Source organism: Misgurnus anguillicaudatus, chromosome 10, assembly GCF_027580225.2.
Source record: "Misgurnus anguillicaudatus chromosome 10, ASM2758022v2, whole genome shotgun sequence".
Lineage (NCBI taxonomy): Eukaryota > Metazoa > Chordata > Actinopteri > Cypriniformes > Cobitidae > Misgurnus > Misgurnus anguillicaudatus.
Genome location: NC_073346.2, coordinates 25,484,998 through 25,508,571, shown reverse-complemented (window position 1 = coordinate 25,508,571; position 23,574 = coordinate 25,484,998). Strand labels below are relative to the sequence as shown.

At 36.8% G+C, this 23,574-nt stretch overlaps 2 protein-coding genes across 3 annotated transcripts in view; one reads left to right on the top strand and one right to left on the bottom strand.

The window, feature by feature from the left end:
• Positions 1-249: 249 nt before the first annotated feature.
• On the bottom strand, positions 250-4,418 carry mc2r (melanocortin 2 receptor). The gene is made up of 2 exons (XM_055210871.2): positions 3,955-4,418; positions 250-1,833 (listed from the first exon to the last, which is right to left on the bottom strand). Exon 2 carries the CDS (start codon positions 1,743-1,745, stop codon positions 831-833), a length of 915 nt encoding a protein of 304 aa, XP_055066846.2. The 5' UTR covers positions 1,746-1,833; positions 3,955-4,418; the 3' UTR covers positions 250-830.
• Positions 4,419-8,476: 4,058 nt separating this feature from the next.
• Positions 8,477-23,574, top strand: part of lmna (lamin A) — a 34,445-nt gene continuing 19,347 nt past the window's right edge. Inside the window, exons 1-3 of one of the 2 annotated variants that reach the window (XM_055210293.2) lie at positions 8,491-8,623; positions 10,538-10,675; positions 11,281-11,642. In XM_055210293.2, the coding sequence (XP_055066268.1) occupies positions 11,296-11,642 (347 nt within the window). In that variant the 5' untranslated portion in view covers positions 8,491-8,623; positions 10,538-10,675; positions 11,281-11,295. Of the gene's footprint in view, positions 8,624-10,537; positions 10,676-11,280; positions 11,643-23,574 lie in introns of both variants that reach the window. The other variant, XM_055210294.2, reaches the window with a different exon arrangement.

The following is a 23,574-nucleotide window of genomic DNA, read 5'->3' as shown; positions in this document are numbered from 1 at the left end:
TTATTTTAAATGTAGCTTATAAATTGATTGCAACCACTTACCTTAAAAAAAATGATTAAATTCAATGAATAATTTTTTTCAGTGTTGAAACTACAAATGTATAAACTACACTTTAGAAAAATTTAAAAGTAATGTATTGTATATTGAGAAATTTAAATGTCATTTTGTTGTTTTATAATTTTATATGTCACATATGCAGAAAACTAACATTTGGGGTCACGTGTCTTAAATTAAACATTTAGTCAGGTAGAAAAATATTAAATGGTTTTATTCACATCAAAGTCAACCTGACTTAATCAGGTTAGACCAACTAAAGACATTTTTAAAGGTTGTAAGTTTTACAGTGCAAGTTAAAAATCATGCAAAAAATACAAGAAAAAATTATTTAAGAACATTTCCAAAACTCTAAATGCATGTCAAGAAAACAAAGGATATTTGTGTAAAATTGTGTGTTATTTAAATGTCAAGTGTATAAAAATATATGCATGTAGATGCCTGATCTATCCCTCTATTGGAAAAGTACAAGCTGCTGGTGATTCTTTACAAACTTTGTGTTGTTTACAAATATTTGTAATGATATCTGTGAAAGACTGTACTGCAGAAAAGATGTCAAATTTTTGTGAAGAGCAATGTTAAGGGTAATATCTTACCCTACCTTATGTTAATTAGCTGCTACAGTTAATGAATGCATGCATATTTCTGTATGTAATAAATGTCATTTTGATTTTTTAGCACGTGTGAGTTGAATTTTTCCTTCTGCATGTACCACCTACTTTATTCCACATTTGAAAAGGTATCTGGCCCTTACTGGTCAGACATGTTTCTCCCTCTCAGATACACTCTTTACAGATCCCTGAACTCGTGCACAAGAACATTTTCTTGAAGGTGTTCCTCAGCTCTGCGCTTCGGAAGGCATAGATGGCTGGATCAATAACTGCGTGACTCGCCAGTAACACAACATGTAGCTGGAAGAGAGAGCGGTAACATTCACAGTACGGGTTCTCTGGGCAGATCATAATTATCAGCAAATGAAGGTTAAATGGAGCCCAGCAGACCAGAAACACCCCAATCAAAATGGTGAGCGTCAGCGCCCCCCTCATACCGCTTCTACTGTGACGAGATCTGGCACCTGGCATAGATGCGATCCTGTTGGCATGGTGGCGTGCTAGCAGGAACATGTGCACATAGAGCAGAAGGATGAAGAGCAGAGCGATGAAGAAGAGCACGACAAAGAAGATCATCACCATGGCTTTCTGGAAAAACCCAATCATGAGCACCCCGCAGATGCCACACATCACCCAGATGGTTGACAAAATAACCACCACTCGACGCATGGTCATGAGCGTGTGATACCGTAACGCGTGGAATATGGTGATGTATCGATCCACAGCTATGGCAAGGATACTGAAAAATGAACCTAGGAAGCACATGCAGAGTAGCGAGTCCATGATGTCATCTATCTTCAGCTCGAAATTACCAGTGGAGTTCAGCTGTCCAGCATCGATAAACAACAGCAAGATGTTCTCCAGGGTCTTGAAGAGTCCAGAGATGGTGTTGAACGCAGCCAGGCTGCAGATGAAGCAGTACATGGGAGAGTGAAGGTTTTTGTTTTTGATCACTGCCACAACCACCAAGATGTTTTCACTAAGGCTGGCCATGGTGATGGCCATAAAAACCTCCATGGGCACTTGGACCTCAGCACAGTCGGTTTGGTTTGTAGACGAAGCTTCGGTGTTAGAGTTCATGATGAGTGTCTAGAACCAAACATATGCAGATGACACTTTTACTGAGATAGATGGTGATTCATGAGCTAAAGATTTGATAGGAGCTGACCTGTAAGACACAAAGTGTTGCTTTTATGAAGATAATATGGATGGATGTCATCTTCATTTAGAAAGTGAATATTCTTAGTTTCATTCATTACATGATACATTTAATCTCACGTATCACAAAATAGATTAAACAGTATAATAAAGTCTTATGTAGCTATTGTAGTATGACAAAAATATTTGGACACCTAAGTATCCCAACACGTGCAATATACGAAGGGCAATGCATTGGATAACAAGATGTCAGTGGTATTAGTCAACAAGAATCAAGGCTGAGAAAAAGCCTAGCATCATGTGTTAGTAGATGACATGTTTTTTTTTTGTTTTTGTTTTTATCAGGGGCGTTGCACAAGAACTATTCAGAGGCACCCCATAATATATTCCAGACCTTTAAAGGGCCCTCTCTTTCTTTGGGGCCCTGGTAATCAGTACCGGTTTTACCCCCAGTTCGCCTCCCCTGATGTCAACGGGACCGCAGTCCTATTTATCGCCACCCTTCAGTCAGGCTTCTGACTGGAGCTTCTCGATAATGCATCTGGACACTTAATTTCTATTTTTGAACATTTATTGATTTTTAACACCCACTGTGCCTGTCTCTGCTCACCCTGCAACATATCTAATGCAAATTTAAAATGTCTTGACGTTTCCAGAGCTCTGTATGATTATCTACATTAAGGTTTTCTCAATATAAATATTTCAATATAAATATTTCCTTTAACAGGCAGAATGTGCTTTATGTGGCCTGTATTTTTTATAGAAGACTTAATTAGAATTAATTATAATATTTTATATTTTTCTTCTTTCAACAAGAAAAAACTCTTGATTAAATTATAGTCTTTGATCTTTTGAACTATTTCAAATGTGTCTTTTAATTGTAAATAGAGAAACATTTCACTTCTTAACCATTTAAAGGTGCAGTGTGTAATTTTTAAGAGGATCTCTTGACAGAAATGCAAAATAATATACAAAACTATATTATCAGAGGTGTATAAAGACTTTTTTTAAATGACCCGTTATGTTTTTATTACCTTAGAATGAGACGTTTTTATCTACATACACCGACGGTCCCCTTACGTGGAAGCCATGTTTCTACAGAAGCCCTTAATGGACAAACTTTTTTTTGCTTAGTGTCTCCGTCAATGACATGTTTTTCTGGTGGCGGCTACAGTAGCTTCTCTATGCGTTTCAAAAGCAAGGGGTGAGCAGTGGACTGAGCTGTCGATTGCAATTCGCAACCTCACCACTAGACGCCACTAAAATGTACACACTGCACCTTTAAGACCTTTATCAGGAAAAAATCTGTATTAAAGCAGCTAGTTGTGATGTAATCTGGTGAAATGAACCATATCAGCTGTGTTTTATGTGTATAATGCATACCGAACATCTAAAGCCATCTCAATGTTAAAGCAATTGAATTATGAACCAGAGAAAAAATAATTGATAAGAGAGATGAAAGAATGCTGTCAATCTGTTAGCAACAATACCTCCCAGTGTAACAATGTGCCCTCAGTCATAATAATGTGCTTTATACATGCACTAGCGTGTCACTGCTATGCAAAAAACATCACTTTCTACAAAAGCATTTATATGTGATTTTTATGTTATATTTGTCTGCTAACAACATGAATATTTTTTACATTCAGTTGCTGTTATTCTTGTGTATGTACATTGTTGCAGATCTTCATATTCTTAGTAAAAAAAATAAAAAAATGCCCTGTTATCTAAGCCTTTACACCTGTAAGAACATGACAGAGTACAACATTTCATACTGAGGATCAATTAAGTAACATCAAACACAAAGGTTCATTCATTTTGTGTAATCCATTATTTGTCGTTGTATTTCTTTCCTCATTAATCTGCTCTACAGTTTTAGTGTTGTAAGTACAAAGGCAACCATAATTAAAACTTGAAAAGGCCAGAACAGAGCCAGAGATTAAAAGCTCCAATGTTGACAACGACTTTAACGTTCCTGCCAATTAAAAGTCTATTGATCCGTACCGAGACTAATACCCGTGCCCAATTTTGGACAGTTTAAGACCCCTAGAATCCAGACGGATTTAAAGAAACAGCATACACTATTCAGAATTCAGTTTCCAATTACTCAGTATTCTTCAAACTCACTTACCGTCTCTCTTATCAAACACATCCACAGAGTGTTACAAACTCTAAATATTCAGAATAAAAATGTTCTCTGTTTCAGCTGGAATGGCGAAGACATCAGACTAGTGGTCCCTCACTGGTATGACAATTAATGGCTTATGGGCATGATAGCATATGTGGACATGCTTGTCTATTTGTGTATCCTTGAGTGTTCAAGGCTGTGTGAACCATTTGTGCCCACTTTCCTTTTGACAACAAACAAAGCACAACACAAGGCCAATCTAACTTTACTTCTTAACACCCTCTATTTATCAAACCTTGTTACACTGGTTGTGTTTATGTGGAGTGGGTCTGCTCTCAACAAATGAGGGGTAAGTGGCTGGTTGGTTGCTTGACCTTGATCTTTTTAAAGAGCATTAAAAGAGTTTTTGCTTTCACGTTTCACCATCAGTCTAAAATATTTAAGGTTACGGTTGCCTAGGCATAAATTCAACTTTTTAGTTCAGCACTCGGTCATAATTAACATTTCAGATAAGCCTCTGCTTGTACAAAATGTCATGTTTTCTGCACCTGTTCATTTCTTTTTATTATTTTCAGTACTATACTTAACACATATATTCAACTTTTTGAGTTACCTGAACTTTGAAAACTTTATCCTACCACATAATTATAATCATTGTAAAAACACGATCGAAACGGAAACTTATGCGAGGGTGTATTCAAGAATAATTATTCAAAAGAAGTATAAAATAAATCAGCAGGTAATTTTCCTTTGTGGGGTGATGCCCTACACCTACAAATTACAAACACGTTCCTAATGGCTAACATTCAATTGTGGCGTATGTTACAATTTAGACATGATAAACGTTCATCAGAACTTAACCATTTTGAAATGCCATATTATATAAGTCTTCTGTGTTTAATTTTTTAATTGACAGATGTGTAAGTTTTAAGGTTGATGTCAACAGTTAGGTAATAAATCTGTGTTAATGGTGCCACCAAGTGGGTGAAGTGGTAATTGTATGAGGAGAAATGCCCAGACTGAGGGTGCATCCCACCTTCTTCTTTTTTTAGGGGCTGCGTCCTTCAAAGGCCGTATTTGAAGGCCAATGATGACGAAAAATCGAAAGCTCGTTGACATCTAGGCCGTTTCTCAATCGGAAGACTGCAACCTCCGGATGTTAGTTAGTTAGTTAAAGTTTATTTCGGTCAATTGCAAAAAAAGAAAAGAAAAAAAGACAAATTACAAGCAAAAATAAACACAAACATTAAATTTTAATGTAAACAATATTAAAAAGAAAAGATTGACCGAAAAGGTATTGGCTGAAGCTTATGCTTATTACGCCAATCCTTTTTACATATCATTTGTTTTACACATAACACAAAGATCCAAATTCATCTTGCATGTAATGACTAAAAGAAAAGAAACTAAATTCGATCTGCTTTATATAGTGTAATCTTTTAAAAAATAATAATTTCTTAAATCTACTAATGGATTTGCATATTTTCATCTCGTTATCGAGGCTATTCCACAGTGTAACTCCTTGATCTGACAGACTTCTTTGTTTAACATTAGTTCTAATTTGGGGTTTACTTAACATAAGAGTTCCTCTAAGATCATAGGAGATTGATTTCACTTGAAACAAGTTCTGGACACAGTCAGGAAGTTTATTATTTAATATTTTAAACATAATTTTATCTATTTTAAATTCCACTAAGTCATCAAATTTTAATAAATTGGAATTTGTAAATAACTTGTTTGTTGGGTGAAGATAATCTGTTTTATTTATAATCTGTATTGCACGTTTTTGCAGAATTACAATTGGTTTTATTATTGTTTTGTATGTATTTCCCCAAATTTCTACGCAATAAGTCATATACGGCACTATTAGAGACTGGTAAAATATTTTTAAGGCCTTTAAATCAAGAATATGTTTTGTTTTAGACAGAATAGCCAGAGTCTTAGAAATCTTTGACTTTATATAAGTTATGTGGGGTTTCCAACTAATCTTATGATCAATAATGACCCCTAAAAATTTAATTTCATTTATCATTTCTAATTCAAAATTGTCAATTCTAATCTGGACTTTGTATTTATTTGTTTGTTACTAAATAACACAAATGTAGTTTTATTTAAATTGAATTACAGTTTATTTACATCAAACCATTTTTTTTTTACATTTTCATTTCTGCTTCCACCAGAAGCTGTCCCAAATTTGATTTGAACAAAACAAAGTTGTATCATCTGCAAATAAAACACAATTTAATTGAGTAGACACATTACAAATATCATTAATATATAATAAAAATAACTTTGGTCCAAGGACTGATCCTTGTGGAACCCCACAAGTAGCCCTCTGTAGGTCAGACCTGCCATTGATAAATTGCACAAACTGAAATCTATTCCTGAGGTAGTCACTAATCCATGTTAATGCAACACCCCTAATGCCATATATTTCAAGTTTTTTAAATAATATTTTATGATCAATGGTGTCGAATGCTTTTTTCAAGTCTATAAAAATTCCAACTGAATGATTTTTATTTTCTATTGCAGAGGTCAGTTTTTCAACCAGCTCTATTACATAATCGATTTGCTTAAAAACCATATTGATGATCACTTAACAATTTATATTTTTTAATGAAACTATCTAATCTCATTTCAAATAGTTTTTCTAATATTTTTGAAAACTGTGAAACTGTGTGACTGTGGTCGCATATGCAGGCTGCATACGTCATAAAGCATGGTTTATTTAAGTTAACTAAGCATTACATTAACAAGTCATAAGCATATTACACCAAATTAAGATTAACTAAGAATATTAGTCAACTTAAAAAAATATTTGTCTGAAATAAAACGTATGCAGCCTACAAATGCGACCTCCGGAGGCTGCAGCCTTCCGATTGAGAAACGGCGCAGCGTCAAAATGATTCAAGATTCTATGCTCTCTCCGTAGGATAGACCGTCTCATTTCAGAGGCTGCTGTCTTCAAAGTTCGCGTAATTGCGATGCACGGCACACTGACTCATGATGGTCAGCAGAGGTCACCAGAGTGTCATCATAGTCATCACATTTATTACTGTGTTTGAAATTGAATTTAGGAGTTGTTGCCGCTTTCGTTGGCAGGATAAAGTTTTTTTCTACTTTCATTATGACACTTCTGCACTTCAGCTTAACACCGGACTCTAGGTTGTAAGACAAAAAGAAACACTTTTTCTTAAAAGGGAAAGCCCCAACTTTCAGTTTCAGTGGAAATTTGTCAACGCATTGAACAAAGCTGTGCATTACACGTCACTTCGGTGGTCTTTAATGGGATTTGCCGGGTAATTCCCAGTGCTAGAAATGAAAGGGAGTGAATTTTAGAGGGGGAATTGAAAAGATATAATATTTAAACATCTTAATAACATTTAAAAATGACTCCCCATGATGAGTTTTTGTATTTCAACAGTTATTTTAAAATGTGTCATTCACGCTTGCCACATGACACTTCACAGTCACTGTAGCACTGACTTGTGTATCGGGTCTATTTCAGATTTTTATCTTATTTAAAATATCCATAATCTAAATGTCCAATTTTTCACACTCTACAAAATATTTCTTTAACCGTGTGTGACACTACTCAAGTAAACATACAACATAAATAATTGTAATGCTATTAGTTATTTTAAACCAAACAAGAAGTAGCTAATCTAAATTACCCCAGTTTCGCCAGGGAATTTTCTACCATATCCAGCCCCCCTGAGTATGATAATTTAAGAAATTAAAAGGCAATCTAGACAAAAGCTACCATGTTAGTCGACATGATCCTAACATTGGTTTTATTACAGTGAACACAAACTCCTGAGAAAAAGTATAGTTTGTGACATACCAGTCACTCCTGGTCAATAATAAAACAATAATGCAGGCTGTCTTTGTATTATGGTACATTTACATTTATGAATTAATATGTTTATTTAAACAATTTTTTAATTTTAAAGAATTTTATATTTTAAAATGTAAATGCCTCTATCTATTCTACAGGCATATGATCAGGGAAATCCTGCTGAAAACAGCTAAACAATTTTAAATTTAACCTCCTAAGACATGGCGTTTTTGTTGTTTGCACCATAAAACTTACACTCTGTCTGGGTTTTTTGACCCATAATGAGTAAATATTGGACAGAACACACCGCTGGGTTAAAATTGACCCAATGCTGGGTTGTTTTAACCCAACTGCTGGGTTATTATACCCCATGATTGCATAAGATCAACCCAACATTGGGTAATTTGTAACCAAGCATGGGTTCAATTAACCCAGCGGTGTGTTCTGTCCAATATTTACTCATTATGGGTCAAAAATAACCCAGCCATTTTTAGAGTGTAATTCTGTAACTGGAAACTGTTGTACAAAAACGTTCATGTTTAAAGAAAAATATTTGGTTATAATATTTATTGTTTCCTCCTAACCCCAAATAGCTGGAAGAAATCTAAAATGCAAGCCAAACCAAAGTTCGGGTTTTAGGAGGTTAAACCTGCCTCTGTCTAATAATCTAATTTAACCACGGTCACCATGTATGAAGCCATTGCTTGTCTAAGGAATGGCCACTAGAGGGCGTTTTACAGACCTTCTGCGCATTGGCAGAAGAGTCAGGAGGCTATGGTGGAGCATGAACGCGCCTTCAAACATTTCCTGATTTTGGGATAGAAGAACCGTGACGTGAGTCATTATTTCCACAATTGAGTCGTTGGTTAAACGTTTCATCCGCGGTGGTTACTCTGGTCCATAGCAACGCCATTTTTGTGTGGTGTTTATGAGGAGAGAGACTCAGACTTTCAATTCCTAATGCATGACTCACCAGTTTTAACAACCTGTAATCTTCCTTAAATATATCCCAGTTGTTCATGTGAATTATATTCTTTAGAAATGAATTAGTCTTTTGTACAGCAATAGAATATGCTTTCATTTAATCTTTTGTATAATGGGTTACATATATTAATCACCATTTGTACTTGATGAAAATTATATGAACAGGCAACAGTATCATTTAAGGATGGTTCTGGAAGTCTGTAACACGATCTGAGTGCACGAGTGATGTAAAAAGCATGCTGGCTGGTTGGAACCTGCAGCATCTGTCCCAAATTTACTCCACCCTTTGACATTTTAAGTATTTAAGGATCCTTGCAAAATAGCTCCCACTCTTGGGAAGTGTGAGCAACTATAGTTTTAGTGATAGTGATAGTAAAAGGCAGATTGATTAAAATTTGTATTAACGGAGTTAACTAGACATATCATGTGTAAACTATATATGTTCCTGTAGTGAGACTATTGTAAATTTGTGGTCACTGTGGTTTTACTACAAACTAAAAAAAATCTGTGGTTGATTACTAGCCTATAGTTAAACCATGGTTAATTGTCATAAGAGATATGTAAATGTCTCCCATAACCTGACTTCCCAGCGGTTGCAACACTTTGGGTGGAGAGACTAGGGAATTTTATTGTTGTGTTGGAATGCTGTGTGTGTGTTAAAACGAGGCAGTGAAAGTTTGAATAGACAAAGACAGAAACATCGGAAAAGGAGAAAGTACAGAAGTGTGTGTGTTCTGGATGTCAGGCCTTTCTCACAGACGGCTGCGACTTTTCCATTGATCTACCCCTACGGTTTTTCCAGTATTCCATGTCATTTTCCTTACAGCGCACCTTACGTCACAGTATCCAGTGATGTTTCCCGAACAGTTTCTTTGCACATAGTGATTAACACAAAAAATCATAATTATTAATTTGTGTGATGTTACTAGCATAATGTTAGTAACACCAAGTCCTGGGTTTGATTCCCAAGGAATGCACATATTCCCAGGGAATGCTTTTGACAAAAGCATCTGCCAAAGGCATAAATGCATATCTTTGTTTCTTCAAGAGCCCCATCTAGTAGCTTTGGTGCCATTCCCTAACATGTTCTGTAGTGTGATGAAACGGGTAGGGTTTTTATACGAATATGTCCTTACTTGTTTAGCAAGCACTGTAAGTGCACTATGTAGTGAAGGGGAGTAGCGTGTAAACTAAAGCACAACCTTCCTTCCTAAAAAGGATCTCATTTACTCCTTCTCTTTTTTCTTCAAGACACCTGATTGGATACTTTATTTTTAGTATGTCCTTCCCTGACAGGCTGGGTTTTAATACAAGAAGTGCTGTTTGTATCTCCACCAGCGTTCTTTGACATTCCCATTTAAAGCTTCGGACAGCAAGGATTGGTTTTATTGTGGATTTTCGTGAGAGATGAATACAGAAATGTTTTTCCTGGTGTATGTGTTTAGTTGGGAAGCTTTTTGGGCAAAGCCCTGTGGACTACCTCTGATTTGGTGGAAATATTATTATTTATTTTGAAATGCTGCATATTTTTGTTTTTTTTAAGTTCTACGAATATAATAAATGATAAAAGTTTAGGATTAAAGTGAATGTTTTTAAGGGTACAGATTGGAATATATAATAAGTACCAAGATTTAACATTGTGAAGCACCGTAAATTCTGTATTCCCTTGTGTGGACTTACTAAACCAGGCTTTACAAGCTCCACCTTCCTCTCACTCCCTTTCTCCCCTTCTCCTCCTCTTTCTCTTCCTCGACCTTTGAAAAGAGGGTTGAGCGACAGCGTGAGTTTCTGCCAGAGGCTTGGAGCGTAAGTCACACCAGACACTCACTGCAGAGTTTGCTCTGGACACAGAAGCTTTAGGAAGCTTAAATAACACAAACTATCATCGCTTTCATCAACCAGGTTAGTGATTCTGGCATATTACAGTCTATTGATTACAGCTGTGTGTGGTGTAGATTATAAATGCTTTTTGTAAGCTCCTTTCAGTTGTGTTGCTTATAGCTGTTAAGCATTGCAGAGGGAGAGGCACGTTTGGGCTCAGTTAAGTGTGTCTAGGGGGAGTGTCGCACAGGCCTGTTTCGGCACATTGTAACGTTTGGTATTGCATTCAGGATCCATTCCAAACTAAATATCTATCTGATGAAAGCTGCCGTATGCATGTCAGTCTTAAATCCAGTGCAGGTGTTTGGACAGTTTGTCTAGGATACGCTGCAGTACATGCAGATCCTACATTTATTTGTTTAGGAGGGGATGTTTGAGGTTGTCTAAAAAATAATGAGTGTTTACTCCCAGAAATGTGAACATAGTTGGATATGATTAGTGGTTGGGCGTGGCAGAGAAGGTAAGTCACATAGTGAGAGAGAGAGAGAGGTTTGTGGGTAGGCTGAGGGAAGGAACATGTGGGCTGAAAAACTTACATGTATTTTTGATTTCCATAAATGAGTTTATGAACCAGTTTCAAATGTATCTCACTTGAAATGTAAATCCTCCTTCTTGTGCTGTTTTAGGGCAGTAGTGCAGCTATGGAGACCCCAGGTCAAAAACGTACCACCCGTGGAGGGGTGACCAACGTCCTGTCTCCCACCCGCATTTCACGGCTGCAGGAGAAAGAGGACCTGTCTAACCTGAATGACCGTCTGGCGGTCTACATCGACAAGGTGCGATTTCTAGAGTCGGAGAACGCAACCTTGCGAATGCGCATTACCGAGTCGGAGACGGAGATCAGCCGAGAGATGGGTGGCATGAAAGCGGCGTACGAGGCCGAGCTGGCGGACGCCAGGAAGACTCTGGACTCGGTTGCCAAGGAGCGAGCCCGACTGCAGCTGGAGCTCAGCAAAGTACGTGAGGACTACAAGGAGCTGAAGGCCAGGTAGGTGTACGATTAACTTGTACGATTAGGATTAGCCCTTGGCTTTAAAAAAGATATAAAGTGCAATCTACACCACAGTAATCATACACCAACGTTTAATTTCTCAGTAAACCAAAATCACCAAATGAGGGCTTTCCCAGTTGGTATATAAGGGGTTTCCTACCACCAATAACCTGACTCCTTTTCAGTTTCCCCCTAGTTTCAGTTTGTATACAATAGCACGTCACATGTGCAAATTGCTGACGCATAGAAGAACTGCAGGCACTGGCTGGTATCAGTGGTCGCCTTTTCTTCCTCTCTAAAATTTCTTTTATATATTCAGGAGATAAGTTTAACCCAAGAAATAGAACGGTGCCGACCCCTGGGCACTTAGCCTAGTCCTCTGCTATTTTTAGCTGAACTGTGACGACGTTGCCTGGTGTGTCTGCTTTTTGCTCCTGTCACAAAAGCTGACAGCTTTCCGCTTTAGTCTCCATGATACATCTTTTCCTGTAAAGCATTATCTTAAACACATTTGCAATTATGGTTAAAGATTATAATCATCATATTATGAAGAAGAATAGACATGGACAAAAGCTAGACAACATGCATGGTTCAGTATTATGCTGTGACTGTCATGACTGAATGTAAAAGCCACACATAACTGGAAAGCATCGTACCCTTGCTTTAAATGCAGTGTTTGATGGATTAAATCTTGTGATGGGATCTAATACGAGGTGTAAATATGGGTGCATGAACACATTCTGGCTCTTCTACAGTATAGTGTGCTCTTCTGCTCCGGTATGAAAGGTGTGAACGGGTGTGAGATGTGGGTGTGTTTGGTGGAGAAATGGCTGTTGGGACCACACCCTTTACAACAGATTCATTGTGTTTTTTTGTTTATTTGGTCCACCAATGAAATTAATTTCCACGTTAGAGCTGGTTTGTATTATAAATAAATAAAGCTTTTTGTTCTGCAGTTTTATTGCATTATAATGTAAACATTATAGCGACACGCAAGTTTAACCAATTAGCCTGCGGATACACATTAATAATGCATTTGGAGAAACATTTGTTTTCTTTACTAAGAATGCAGTATAAAGTTTGATTATTAGTTTGATCACAGTCATCATTAACTCTTTCTCCGCCAGCACCAGCATTTTTTATGATTTTCACAAAAGTTTAAGGCCTTCCAGAAATTTTTCTTATAAACATATATAAAAGCATTTAATCATATCTTCATTTGTTATTTTTTTCTCACCTTTCAAATATGGGTAATTTTTTTTTTAAAGACTTTTGTTAGAGAGCAGATTAAGAACAATAACCAAAACATATACAGAGTTTTTACTGTATAAAGTTTGATCACAGTCATCATTAACTCTTTCCCCACCAGCGCCAGCATTAGGATTCAGAACGATAACCAAAACATACACAGAGTTTTTACTGTTTTTGGATCAGTGGATGTTTCAGTGTTTTATAAGTTGGGATTGCCGTAAAAAATTGTTATTGGCAGGGAAGTGTTTTCTCTTAAAGGAATAGTCTACTCATTTTCAATATTAAAATATGTTATTACCTTAACTAAGAATTGTTGATACATCCCTCTATCATCTGTGTGCGTGCACGTAAGCGCTGGAGCGCGCTGCGACGCTTCGATAGCATTTAACTTAGCCCCATTCATTCAATGGCACCACCCAGAGACAAAGCTAGAAGTGACCAAACACATCAACGTTTTTCCTATTTAAGACAAGTAGTTATACGAGCAAGTTTGGTGGTACAAAATAAAACGTAGCGCTTTTCTAAGCGGATTTAAAAGAAGAACTATATTTTATGGCGTAATAGCACTTTTGGGAGTACTTCGACTCGGCGCAGTAACACCCTCCCTCGCCCATTATGAGAGTGAGAAGGGGAGCAAACTTTTCAGGCGAGTCGAAGTACTCCCAAAAGCGCCACTATGCCATAAAATATAGTTCCTCTTTTAAATCCGCTTAGAAAAGCGCTACGTTTTATTTTGTACCACCAAACTTGCTCGTATAACTACTCGTCTTAAATAGGAAAACCGTTGATGTGTTTGGTCACTTCTAACTTTATCTCTAAATGGTACCATTGAATGAATGGGGCTAAGCTAAATGCTATCGAAGCGTCGCAGCGCGCTCCAGCGCTTACGTGCACGCACACAGATGATAGAGGGATGTATCAACAATTCTTAGTTAAGGTAATAACATATTTTAATATTGAAAATGAGTAGACTATTCCTTTAAGGTAATAACATATTTTAATGTTGAAAATGAGTAGACTATTCCTTTAAGGGGATCGCACACCGGACATGCAATTCGGCGCCGAGCCGTTCTGAAAAACCAAACACATTGTTTTCTATGAGTATACGCACACCGGCACCACCAGGTGGGGCCTTTCAGCGCCACCCAGCTTTGACTCAGGAAGTTTCTCAAATCCCTGTCGTGCCACACAGCGCCACTCACATAGTTTAACATTAATTAACATCATATTTGTCCCAAATCATTAAAGATCAACATTGGCTGCTAACGTATATTTTGCATTTTTAAGTAGACGCTATTTGACGAAGCTTGCGCTATTTAATGTGCACTTCCGGTTTACGATACCTTAGAGTTGTCTTACTGTGCGTTCACACCAACCGCGGAAGAGGCGGCAAGCGCGGATGATTTACATGTTAAGTCAATGCAAACACGCGATTAGGCATCCTGCGGCGCGGTACATGCGGTAGCCGCGGCGCGGAGGGTGCGGAACGCGCGGAAGGCGCGGGGCGTTCCGCGCGTTCCGCACGAATTGAGCGTTGCCGCGGGAAACGCGCGAGTTCAAAAATCTGAACTTTGGCGGAATTCCGCGCCGCGTTAACCAATCAGGGGCTTGCTGTAGTAGTGACGTGATTACAGGAAGCGAGCGGAGTGGTGTAGTCTCCGCGGAGTCGCAGAAGCCCCTCCCTTGACGCGGATTTCCGCGTGAATTTCTCGAATTACTAGAATTTCACGCGCGGCTTTCACGTGTGGATTAAGCGAGTGAACTCAAATGTTCAAGCGTCCAACTACGCGCGAATAGCGCGTTTTTGCCGCCTCTTCCGCGGTTGGTGTGAACCCACAGTTAGGCGCGACTCGACGTGGTGCGATACTGAGCTGTGCGGCCGGTGTGCGATCCCCTTTAACTCATTCACCGCCAGCCTTTTTGAGAAAAGTTGCCCACCTGCATTTTTGTGATTTTAACAAAATTTTCACAAAATTCCTTGCAGGAAAAATTATTTTCTATAAATATATAAACATACAAATTATATAAAATTAACGAACACACCCTGTGCTTTCAAACAAGCAATAAACAAACAAACAAACAAACAAAATGGGGAAAAAACGTTTCATTATATATTTACTTTTTCTACTTAATTTAACCACTGAAATATGGATATTTCTCTTCAAAAATAGAACATTTTGAGCAAAAAGCTTAAAAAATTGCGTTTTTGTAAAGAAATTTATGTTAGAGATCAGACTCAGAATGACTATCAAACATAAAGAGAGTTAAAATAAAACGTTATATTTTTTTAACTTCCGTTTTTGATAAATGCGTTTTGGTATTACACTTTCACTTTGAAATTCGTCCAGAAAGGCATACTTATTAGTTAAATATGAACTCATAAATGACGAGATAACTCGTCAATGGCGGTGAATGAGTTAATTGAGGAGATAACTAAAAGTTAATTTAATTAATTTGACTCTTTCATATAACATTGAATAATATCTATAATATAATAAATACGACTTTGAAGGTATATTTAAATAAGTATATATTGTACAGAAGAATTAATTATGGTTATTAAACGATTATTTCGTAAATGCACACAGGTTTTCTGCAAAGAATGCTTTACAGTCTACTTTTATTTGATGATCGTGATGTAATTGTTAGTTATTAGTCATAGTAATTATTAATATTCCCAGACTGTTTATTCTGCGGTCTCTATGGCAGTACATTTAGTCATGTTTAAGTGAGTGGTGTGTTCTCACCCAAAAGGGTGTGATGTTAAAGGGAAAGTTCACCCAAAAATGAAAATCGTGTCATCATATACTCACCTTCATGTTGTTCTAAACCTGTATGAGTTTTTTTTTGTGTTAAAGTGAAAAAAGACTCATACAAACGCAACATGAGGGTGAGTAAATGATTTTTTGGGTAAACTTTCCCTTTAAGACACACAGATACTGTATCATGGCCAATCACATGCCTTTACCAAATTATTTCAGCAACATTCTAGTACAGCCGTCTAAAACTAGAAAGTTCAGAGAAATTGCCTTTAGCTTCAAAACTCAGTGCTATGGGTTATTATCATTCACGTTTTGCTTTTTGATAAGATTTGTGGTTAAATTAGGGAAGCGGGCAGACATGGATGGTCTTTATTTGTCTCCCAGTCTTTTAATGTGTTCCTGTAACAGTTCATCTTGTAATGCAGATTGGATCAGAGCTGTTTGGAAGTGTTTGGTTTCCACAGCAACCACGCAGACCTGCCAGGATGTGTGAGATGCTTATGAGTGGACTTAGTAGTGACTCATGAGCTTTTAGCAACTGCAAGGGACTTGCCTCAAGAAAAAAGCCTTATGTCCATATTGAATCATTAGCATTGTCATATAGTTTGACAAATAATACTTTTAAACATTTAGTAAAATTGTGCTTTAAAGATTGCATTACATATCTGGACAAACAGCACATATTGTTAAAATGACCCAGTGCTTGCTACAATAGGCCCTAGTGACCAAAGAGAAGCTCCTGACACATGTTTTACATTCACAATATTTAAAATGTGTCCTTTGGTGTAGCTCAGGTCAGGATATGACGACAAGATACAGATTGCACATTTTAACTATAGTTAAGGTGTCAGCCGGATTCTTGAAGTGTCAGACAGATCACATCTTTGGCTGTGAGGAGATGTGTGTGTGTGCATGTGGTTACTGTACATGTGCTTCTGGTCTCTGTTGTTGGCTCTGGATGACACCATTTGGCTGTTGTGGTAATTACCAAACACAAGACTTTTGTGTGTGTGTGTGTGTGTGTGTGTGTGTGTGTGTGTAGACAGGTGCAGTGTGGGAGTGTGTGATCAGTGGATTCATATGTGGAAAGATTGCAGCTGTGGACCGAGCAGATGAAACATGTCTGTCAATGAATTTTGAAAGAGCGACATGTCATCATCACCTAGAATTTAAAATGCAAATTTAGACAATATAATCAACTACATACACTTACAGTGCATCTCAAAAGGAAAGTCAGGGAAAGGGAAAAAAGTCAGAGGACAATTTATTTAGAAATTATTTGCTTTTGCAGTTTCTTAAAGGAAAATTGTTGGATGTCTTAACTAGGGATCGACCGATATGGATTTTTTCAGTGCCGATACCGATTTTTGTTTCATCAGCCTTAGCCGATGACCGATACAGGCTGCCGATATTTGGAGCCGATACTGCTTTTGCTTACTCAATTTACATCATAAAAATGACACAATGATGATGCCAAATGTTACAAGTCTCAATTTAAAAAAAGTAACATTTATTGAACTTAAACTGTATTTCACAAATAATAAAAACAGGTGAGGGTGCTATGGAACCATGAACTGCACTCTCCACAATGACGAGGAACTATCAGCAAAGGATATTGATTTCTAGCACTTTACTACTACAAATATATAGGGGTGGTTTCCCGGACAGGAATTATCTTAAACTAGGACTAGAGGTTAGTTTAATTAGGAAATATAACTAGTTTGAACAAAAACCCGCTTTGTTCATCTTTGATCAGCTGTTAGGCCGAGCTTTCGCTGTTGTCATGGAAAGGTTGGTTGTTTTTAGTCACATGACCTGCAGTCGCTTGCGGCTTCCAGCACTCTGTTTGTAAATAATGCCAGAAAAAAACTGCGAACACGGCAGCCACGTATCGGCTGATGCAGATACACATAAAACTCGGAAATATTGGCCCGATATATTGGCTGCCCAATATATCGGTCTATCTCTAGTCTTAACCTTATATTACATTTTATAATGTAAAAGTAATTGTCTTAATCCATAACTTTTGTCTCTATTTCGCAATCTCTGTTAGCAAAATGGCAAGTTAATGTGAAGTTTTATTGATAGGGGTTGAAGTCAAATAAGATCAAACTGACATAATCTGCGAAATCATACCTGACAGTTTAATTATAAATTATTGTTATAGGCTGCTGTTGTGAATCGGGGAAAGATAATGAGATGTTTTTAGTGGTTATTTTTGTGCTAGCCAATAAAGGATTTTTGTACAGCTTTAACCCTCTGAGGTCCGACCATTTTGGGACACTGGCAGAGGTTCTGACATGCTCTTACATTTGGTCTTTTTTCAGTTGCTTTACAACATATTAATGGCTAATATCACATAACACTATATTCGGCACAAACTGTGCTACAATAATATGTAAGTAAAATGTATGTACATGTTTAGTAAATGATGTTTATGCGTGTTAGTAAAAAAAGAAAAGTTGCTGAAATAAGGCTAAGGAACACATCCTTAACATTTGTTCACAAACAATAAAGTTCTCTACTCTTGTATAATTGAGAATTCGCTACAAAAAGATGTAAAAACCATTTTACCCACTCATTCACATGAAACAATACATTGATTTAACTTTTGTAAGACACTTTTTGCAGTGTAAAGGCAATATGCGAGGGAGGGTCGTTGGTCATGAATATTGATGTGTTTCACAACTGAGACTCAACCCCCTAATGGCTCACTGAGGAATGTTGTGAAAAAAGAATGAATGTGGGGAGACTTAAAGAGAAAATCTTTTGATTGTAGTTTAATTAAATAGTGTACAATACAGTACAAAAAACATGAACAATGTTTCAAACTGACTACATAAAACACAGAGGTCAGTACTAAAAAGTGCATGTGTGCAGCCTTGTGCAAACAGTGCCAAACAGTTCTCTCAGTGAGAGATTTTGGACTATCGTCTCTATTGAGGTTACGCGTCCATGTCACGTTGCTGTGCGCGCGGTCAAGAACTTAACATTGTACACGTATATTAAAACAAGGGAAACACAAACAATTAAGCTTATTAAGCTTGTGAGCTTTTTTGCCACTTTATTGGCCTTAAAAACATATATGCGTCAAAATGCCCATCTTTGCAAGTGTCCTCATGAACAAGACCATTTAGATTGTAAGAGAAAGTAAACTGGTGAAAGCGAAAACGCATGTGTAACAGTTTATTGGATCTGGACTTTGGTCTTAAATGAGAAGTTACCTAATTTTGCTCCTGTCTGTCCCTCATGTTAATCAAACAGCATTGAGAAAAAAATCTCTCACTGCCCTTTGACTTATTTTTTATGCTTGTATATGGTTTTTTTTGTGAGAATTGTGAAAATTCTGAACATATTTGCATAATATTTTAAATGTTTTTAATTTTCGTTGAGTATTAGTTTAATCCTAGTAATCTTGGGCGCATTTCAGCATCTCAAGAGGAAGTGTTGAATATTAAAGTATTGATTTTTAGAAGGTGAGCTTATCTCTTGTTTCAATAGTGTTAAAGTTGTGTACCCATTGCCTCTCTATACTTGTGTTTTTTATGCTGCCTGATTGTAGTTGATTAATATTTGGATCTTTTTGTAAGCCAATGAAGAATTCAGTACATTGTTTTTTCCTGGTATGTGGTTGTAATGGTTGGGTAAACTGCATTCTGATCATTGTACTGTACATTGCTTTAGGGCAAACTGAACACAAGTAGGGCAGCTTTCAGCCTTAAAAAAATACTACTATGTTTGACTGGTGAGTCATTTCCTGGCCCTCCCTCTTTTCTTGCCATTGACTGGCTTACCTGTTATCCTCAATGGTGCAAAGTTACAACTGTACCGGCTACAGATATACTTACAGAGATATACTTACTGCAGTTTGTTTATATAAAATACAATAGTAATCTATCAACACTACCACGCTACAACTGCAGTACAGTGCTTTTTGTAAGGCTAACATGCTTGCATTGATATACCTCTTTCAGCTGGATATTGTTTAAACAGGACCACTTTAGTTTTTGGGTTGTTTGTTTATGCAGAAAATTTCACAAAAGTGTTTATTTTCTCCCATCATCCTCTGGCTTTATCAAAACTAACACATGGCAATAAACGCTTCCTATGAAGACACACACATCACATTAAGATAAGAGAATCTTCTGTGGTTTAGGCATTATGTGTGTTTTAATATCTACTTTCACAACCAACTAGTGTATATTAAATGGTTACATTCTTAAAATGCCAGGTGACTATCAAATCTTATTGATCTTACGTACCACTTCCAATTTCTTGCTTGGTTAAAGATTGTCTTGCCTTAAAAAAAAGCAAGATTCACTTAAATGTTTTTCATCCTTTTAACTCTCTCACACTCTATTTAATCTTTTAATTTGCAAGAATCCATATAAAAAAGCATTATGTTCGTTCGCCACATCATATACATTTGAAAAGAAAAACGTCTCTTATTTCTTAGTGAGGACCGGAATTTCATTGTAAAAGGTGTACAGATCTCTGTCTTTTGTCACTGTTTGCTGCCTCAGGACAATTTCAGCTACTCTCATGACCTCACTGAAGATCAACTCTCTTAAGCATATCATGTTAAAGGAATAAATCATCCAAAATTTAAAGTTCTGTCTCTCATAATAATGTAGTAAATTGTAACATCATCTGTCATTTTATTTTGGGGTGAATTTTGCCGAAAGTTAGACATTTATTCCACCTCTGTTAAATGTTTTAACAAAATGCATAGACCGACTTTCTTTTTGCTTAGGTCCAAAGATGTGGATTATTTCCTTTTAACGAAATATTTTCTGTATAAAAGTTAAAGAGCCTCCTTATTCTCCCCATGCATACAGTCTGTAAAACTATCCATTCTCTTGATATTTTAGGTCAAATATATGTAAAAATGATAAATATTCAAAATGTTATTCGTCCATTGATGGCTATCTAAGGCTGTGTGTTTAAAGTGTACTTTTATGTGTCCAGTTATTTGAAATTTATTTTACATTATTCAAAACTAGGGCTGTCAAAAGATTAATAGCGATTAATCACTTACAAAATAAAAGTCTTGTTTTTGTATAATATATGTGTGTGCATATATTATTTTGTGCATGTATGTATTTAAGAAACTTTTACATGTGTTTATATATTTATATAATTTTGATATATAGAGCTTAAAAAATATATACATAACATTTTTCTTAAATGTATACATGTACCTGTGTATTTATATATACAAAATAATTACACACAGTGCACACAAATATATTATGCAAAAACAAACTTTTATTTTGTATGCAATTAATTGCGATTACTTGACAGCCCTATTCAAAACCAAAGTTATCCTAAGATCTCTGAGTCATCACTTATTAATGATTTTAAAATGATGTGCAAAAAAACTCTTTTGCACACTCGTCTAGACATGAATACATATTTGGTTAGATACACAGCAGCTGATAACTTCTCAGTTTAGTATTTAAGTTGTTTGATTCTTAAAGAGCACCTAATATGGTTAAAAACACATTATTTTCCACATACTGTACATTTTTAAAGCTCCAGATTTCCATCTCTTCCTCAAACGCATTGATTTTGTACAAAGCTCATTGATCTGAAAAGTGCCGTGTCCCTTATTGGCCAGCTAATCTGTACATTGTGATTGGCCTGAATACCTCTGATGTCAGCTGGAAATGTGACGCTCCTTACCATGTTTGAAAGATTTGATCGCAATGCTAACAGGAGTTAACTTACAGGCTGTGAGTCCGAAGCGGGAGAAATTATGATAATGTCGATCTCGTCTACATCACCAATCCCAGTAAATTGTTGCCTACAATCCGTGTGTTTGTTGTAGTCCAAAAAAAGAGATTTACGTTGGAGACGATAACTCGCGTCATTATTTACTTTGGGGTTTGTACCTTTTACATATCGTTAATGTTTACTAATACACACTTACACACCAAAGAAAATGTAAAATCATGAATCAGACCATAGGTGCTCTTTAAATTGTAAAGTACAAAGCACATGCACATCAAAAAATTTTCCTAAGCGCACATGCAGTTCCATTTGGTTGTAGTTGAATCCGGAAGGCTTGTGGACTGACTGACTCATTCGGTCGGTTATGTAATTGCCATCTTTAAATTATAAAGATCAAACATGTTTTTCATTTGCAAGTAATTTGTTTAGAAATCAGTATAACCTGTGTACAGGGTTCTGCTGGAATCCTTTCCCTCACAGGTTTCAGTGTAACCGTTGTTTAAACACAATGCATTTATGCAAAGACCACATAAAGGGAAACGAGACAGAAAAATTAATAGGACAACATTTGTTATAGCAGTCGTTTGAATGCAAGCCACACCCAAAGGTAAAAGAGCCAATCAGCTCATTACAATTGCACATTACCTGTACGATCTTGTGCGTACATCTATTTGGTTTGTCTGGTGGATCAAAGCTGTTAACAAACTTTTGAAGGTTAAATTTAACACTGATGTGCTGAAACTTTGGTAGTGTTGCTAAAATGGCTCAGTAGCTTTAGCACATCAAAGTCTGCAAACTATTCATGAATAGAGAGAAAGAGAGAAGAGGTGGAGTCACGCGGTGGTGCCATGTGACTCATAGCTTGAGTTGATGTTGCCCTTTGCCAGATCCAAACCACATATAATGAGGAACGCTGGCAGAGTACTACACATGCATACACACATAGTAAAACACACCAGTTCTGTTTCATGCCTAACCAAAGCCAGCTGCATACATGCAAGAATTATTTTTGGGTGGACGGAGATACAGTTTAAGGCATCTGGTTATGTTTATTATGTTAAAGAGTCACTGGAAAACTGTTTATATCACACGGCCATAGATCCTCATAGTTTGCTGAGATTTTGTTAGTCCGGGTTCGTGTAAGCGTAGGGTGGAGCGGGTTACTGTAATTGGCGATCTTCTGGCGGTGTCTACGGGTGTAAGGGAGAGAGTGAGTCACCATCGGCGTCTCCGGCTCCTAAACACAATGCTGCCACGCTGGCAGGACTTAACTGAATCTCTGTGATTCAAACTCTGAAACAAAGCGCTCTTTATTAAAGCATATTGTACAGGTAGATTTAGTATTAGTGCATGTTTCTAACTCCAGTCTGAGAGCATAGACAGATTTGGCATTGTAGAGATGAGGCCCAGTTGTTGTACAACTGCGCTCAGCAATTTGTGCCATAATTGTCACTGATATATAAGCTGGATGGTTTTGCACACGTCTTGCTTTTTAGCCTGGCTAGACAGAAGGATTAAATAAATGATGGCTGTTTTAAACTATGAAGGACAAGTCTGTAAGCATTTGTCATGTGCTATTGAATCAGAGAGAGGGAATAATGTACTGTTTGTTTTAGGTTCTTTGCTTCTGTTACAGATAGAGACATGTCCCGATGGTCACACCTTCAGATCTACCAATGAGATTAAGAAGATTCTTAACATTTAATTTTGATCATTTTTGTGGCACTATACTTCCATTTACTTGGAACAGAACGCCTAAGCTTAGCAATGCGGTTATATGTGAATATGTGGTTATGCCGGAATAATTTTTCAGATTTTTCTTTTTAATGTAATGAGCATACGTTTAGTTTCTAATATCTAAACGAACAGGAAGTGTTACTTTACTGGTAGTGTTACAGTATTTCTTATTAAAGGAACAGTATGTAAGAAATGTAATTATAAAATGGCCCTGATATGTCACTAGACATTAAGAAATAATTTTCATTTCAAATGCTTATATCACTCACAACAGTGGTCTGGCCAGAATATTGTTATTTAAAGTGGAGTTGCAGCCCTCAACTGATGTTTATGTTGTCATTTTGTGTATTGGCCACCAGTTGTGTGATTGCAATATCAGTTTTGGCCACAATCCTACATGCTGTTCCTTTAAAACCTACTAAACCATTGGGTTTCATAATGTTATA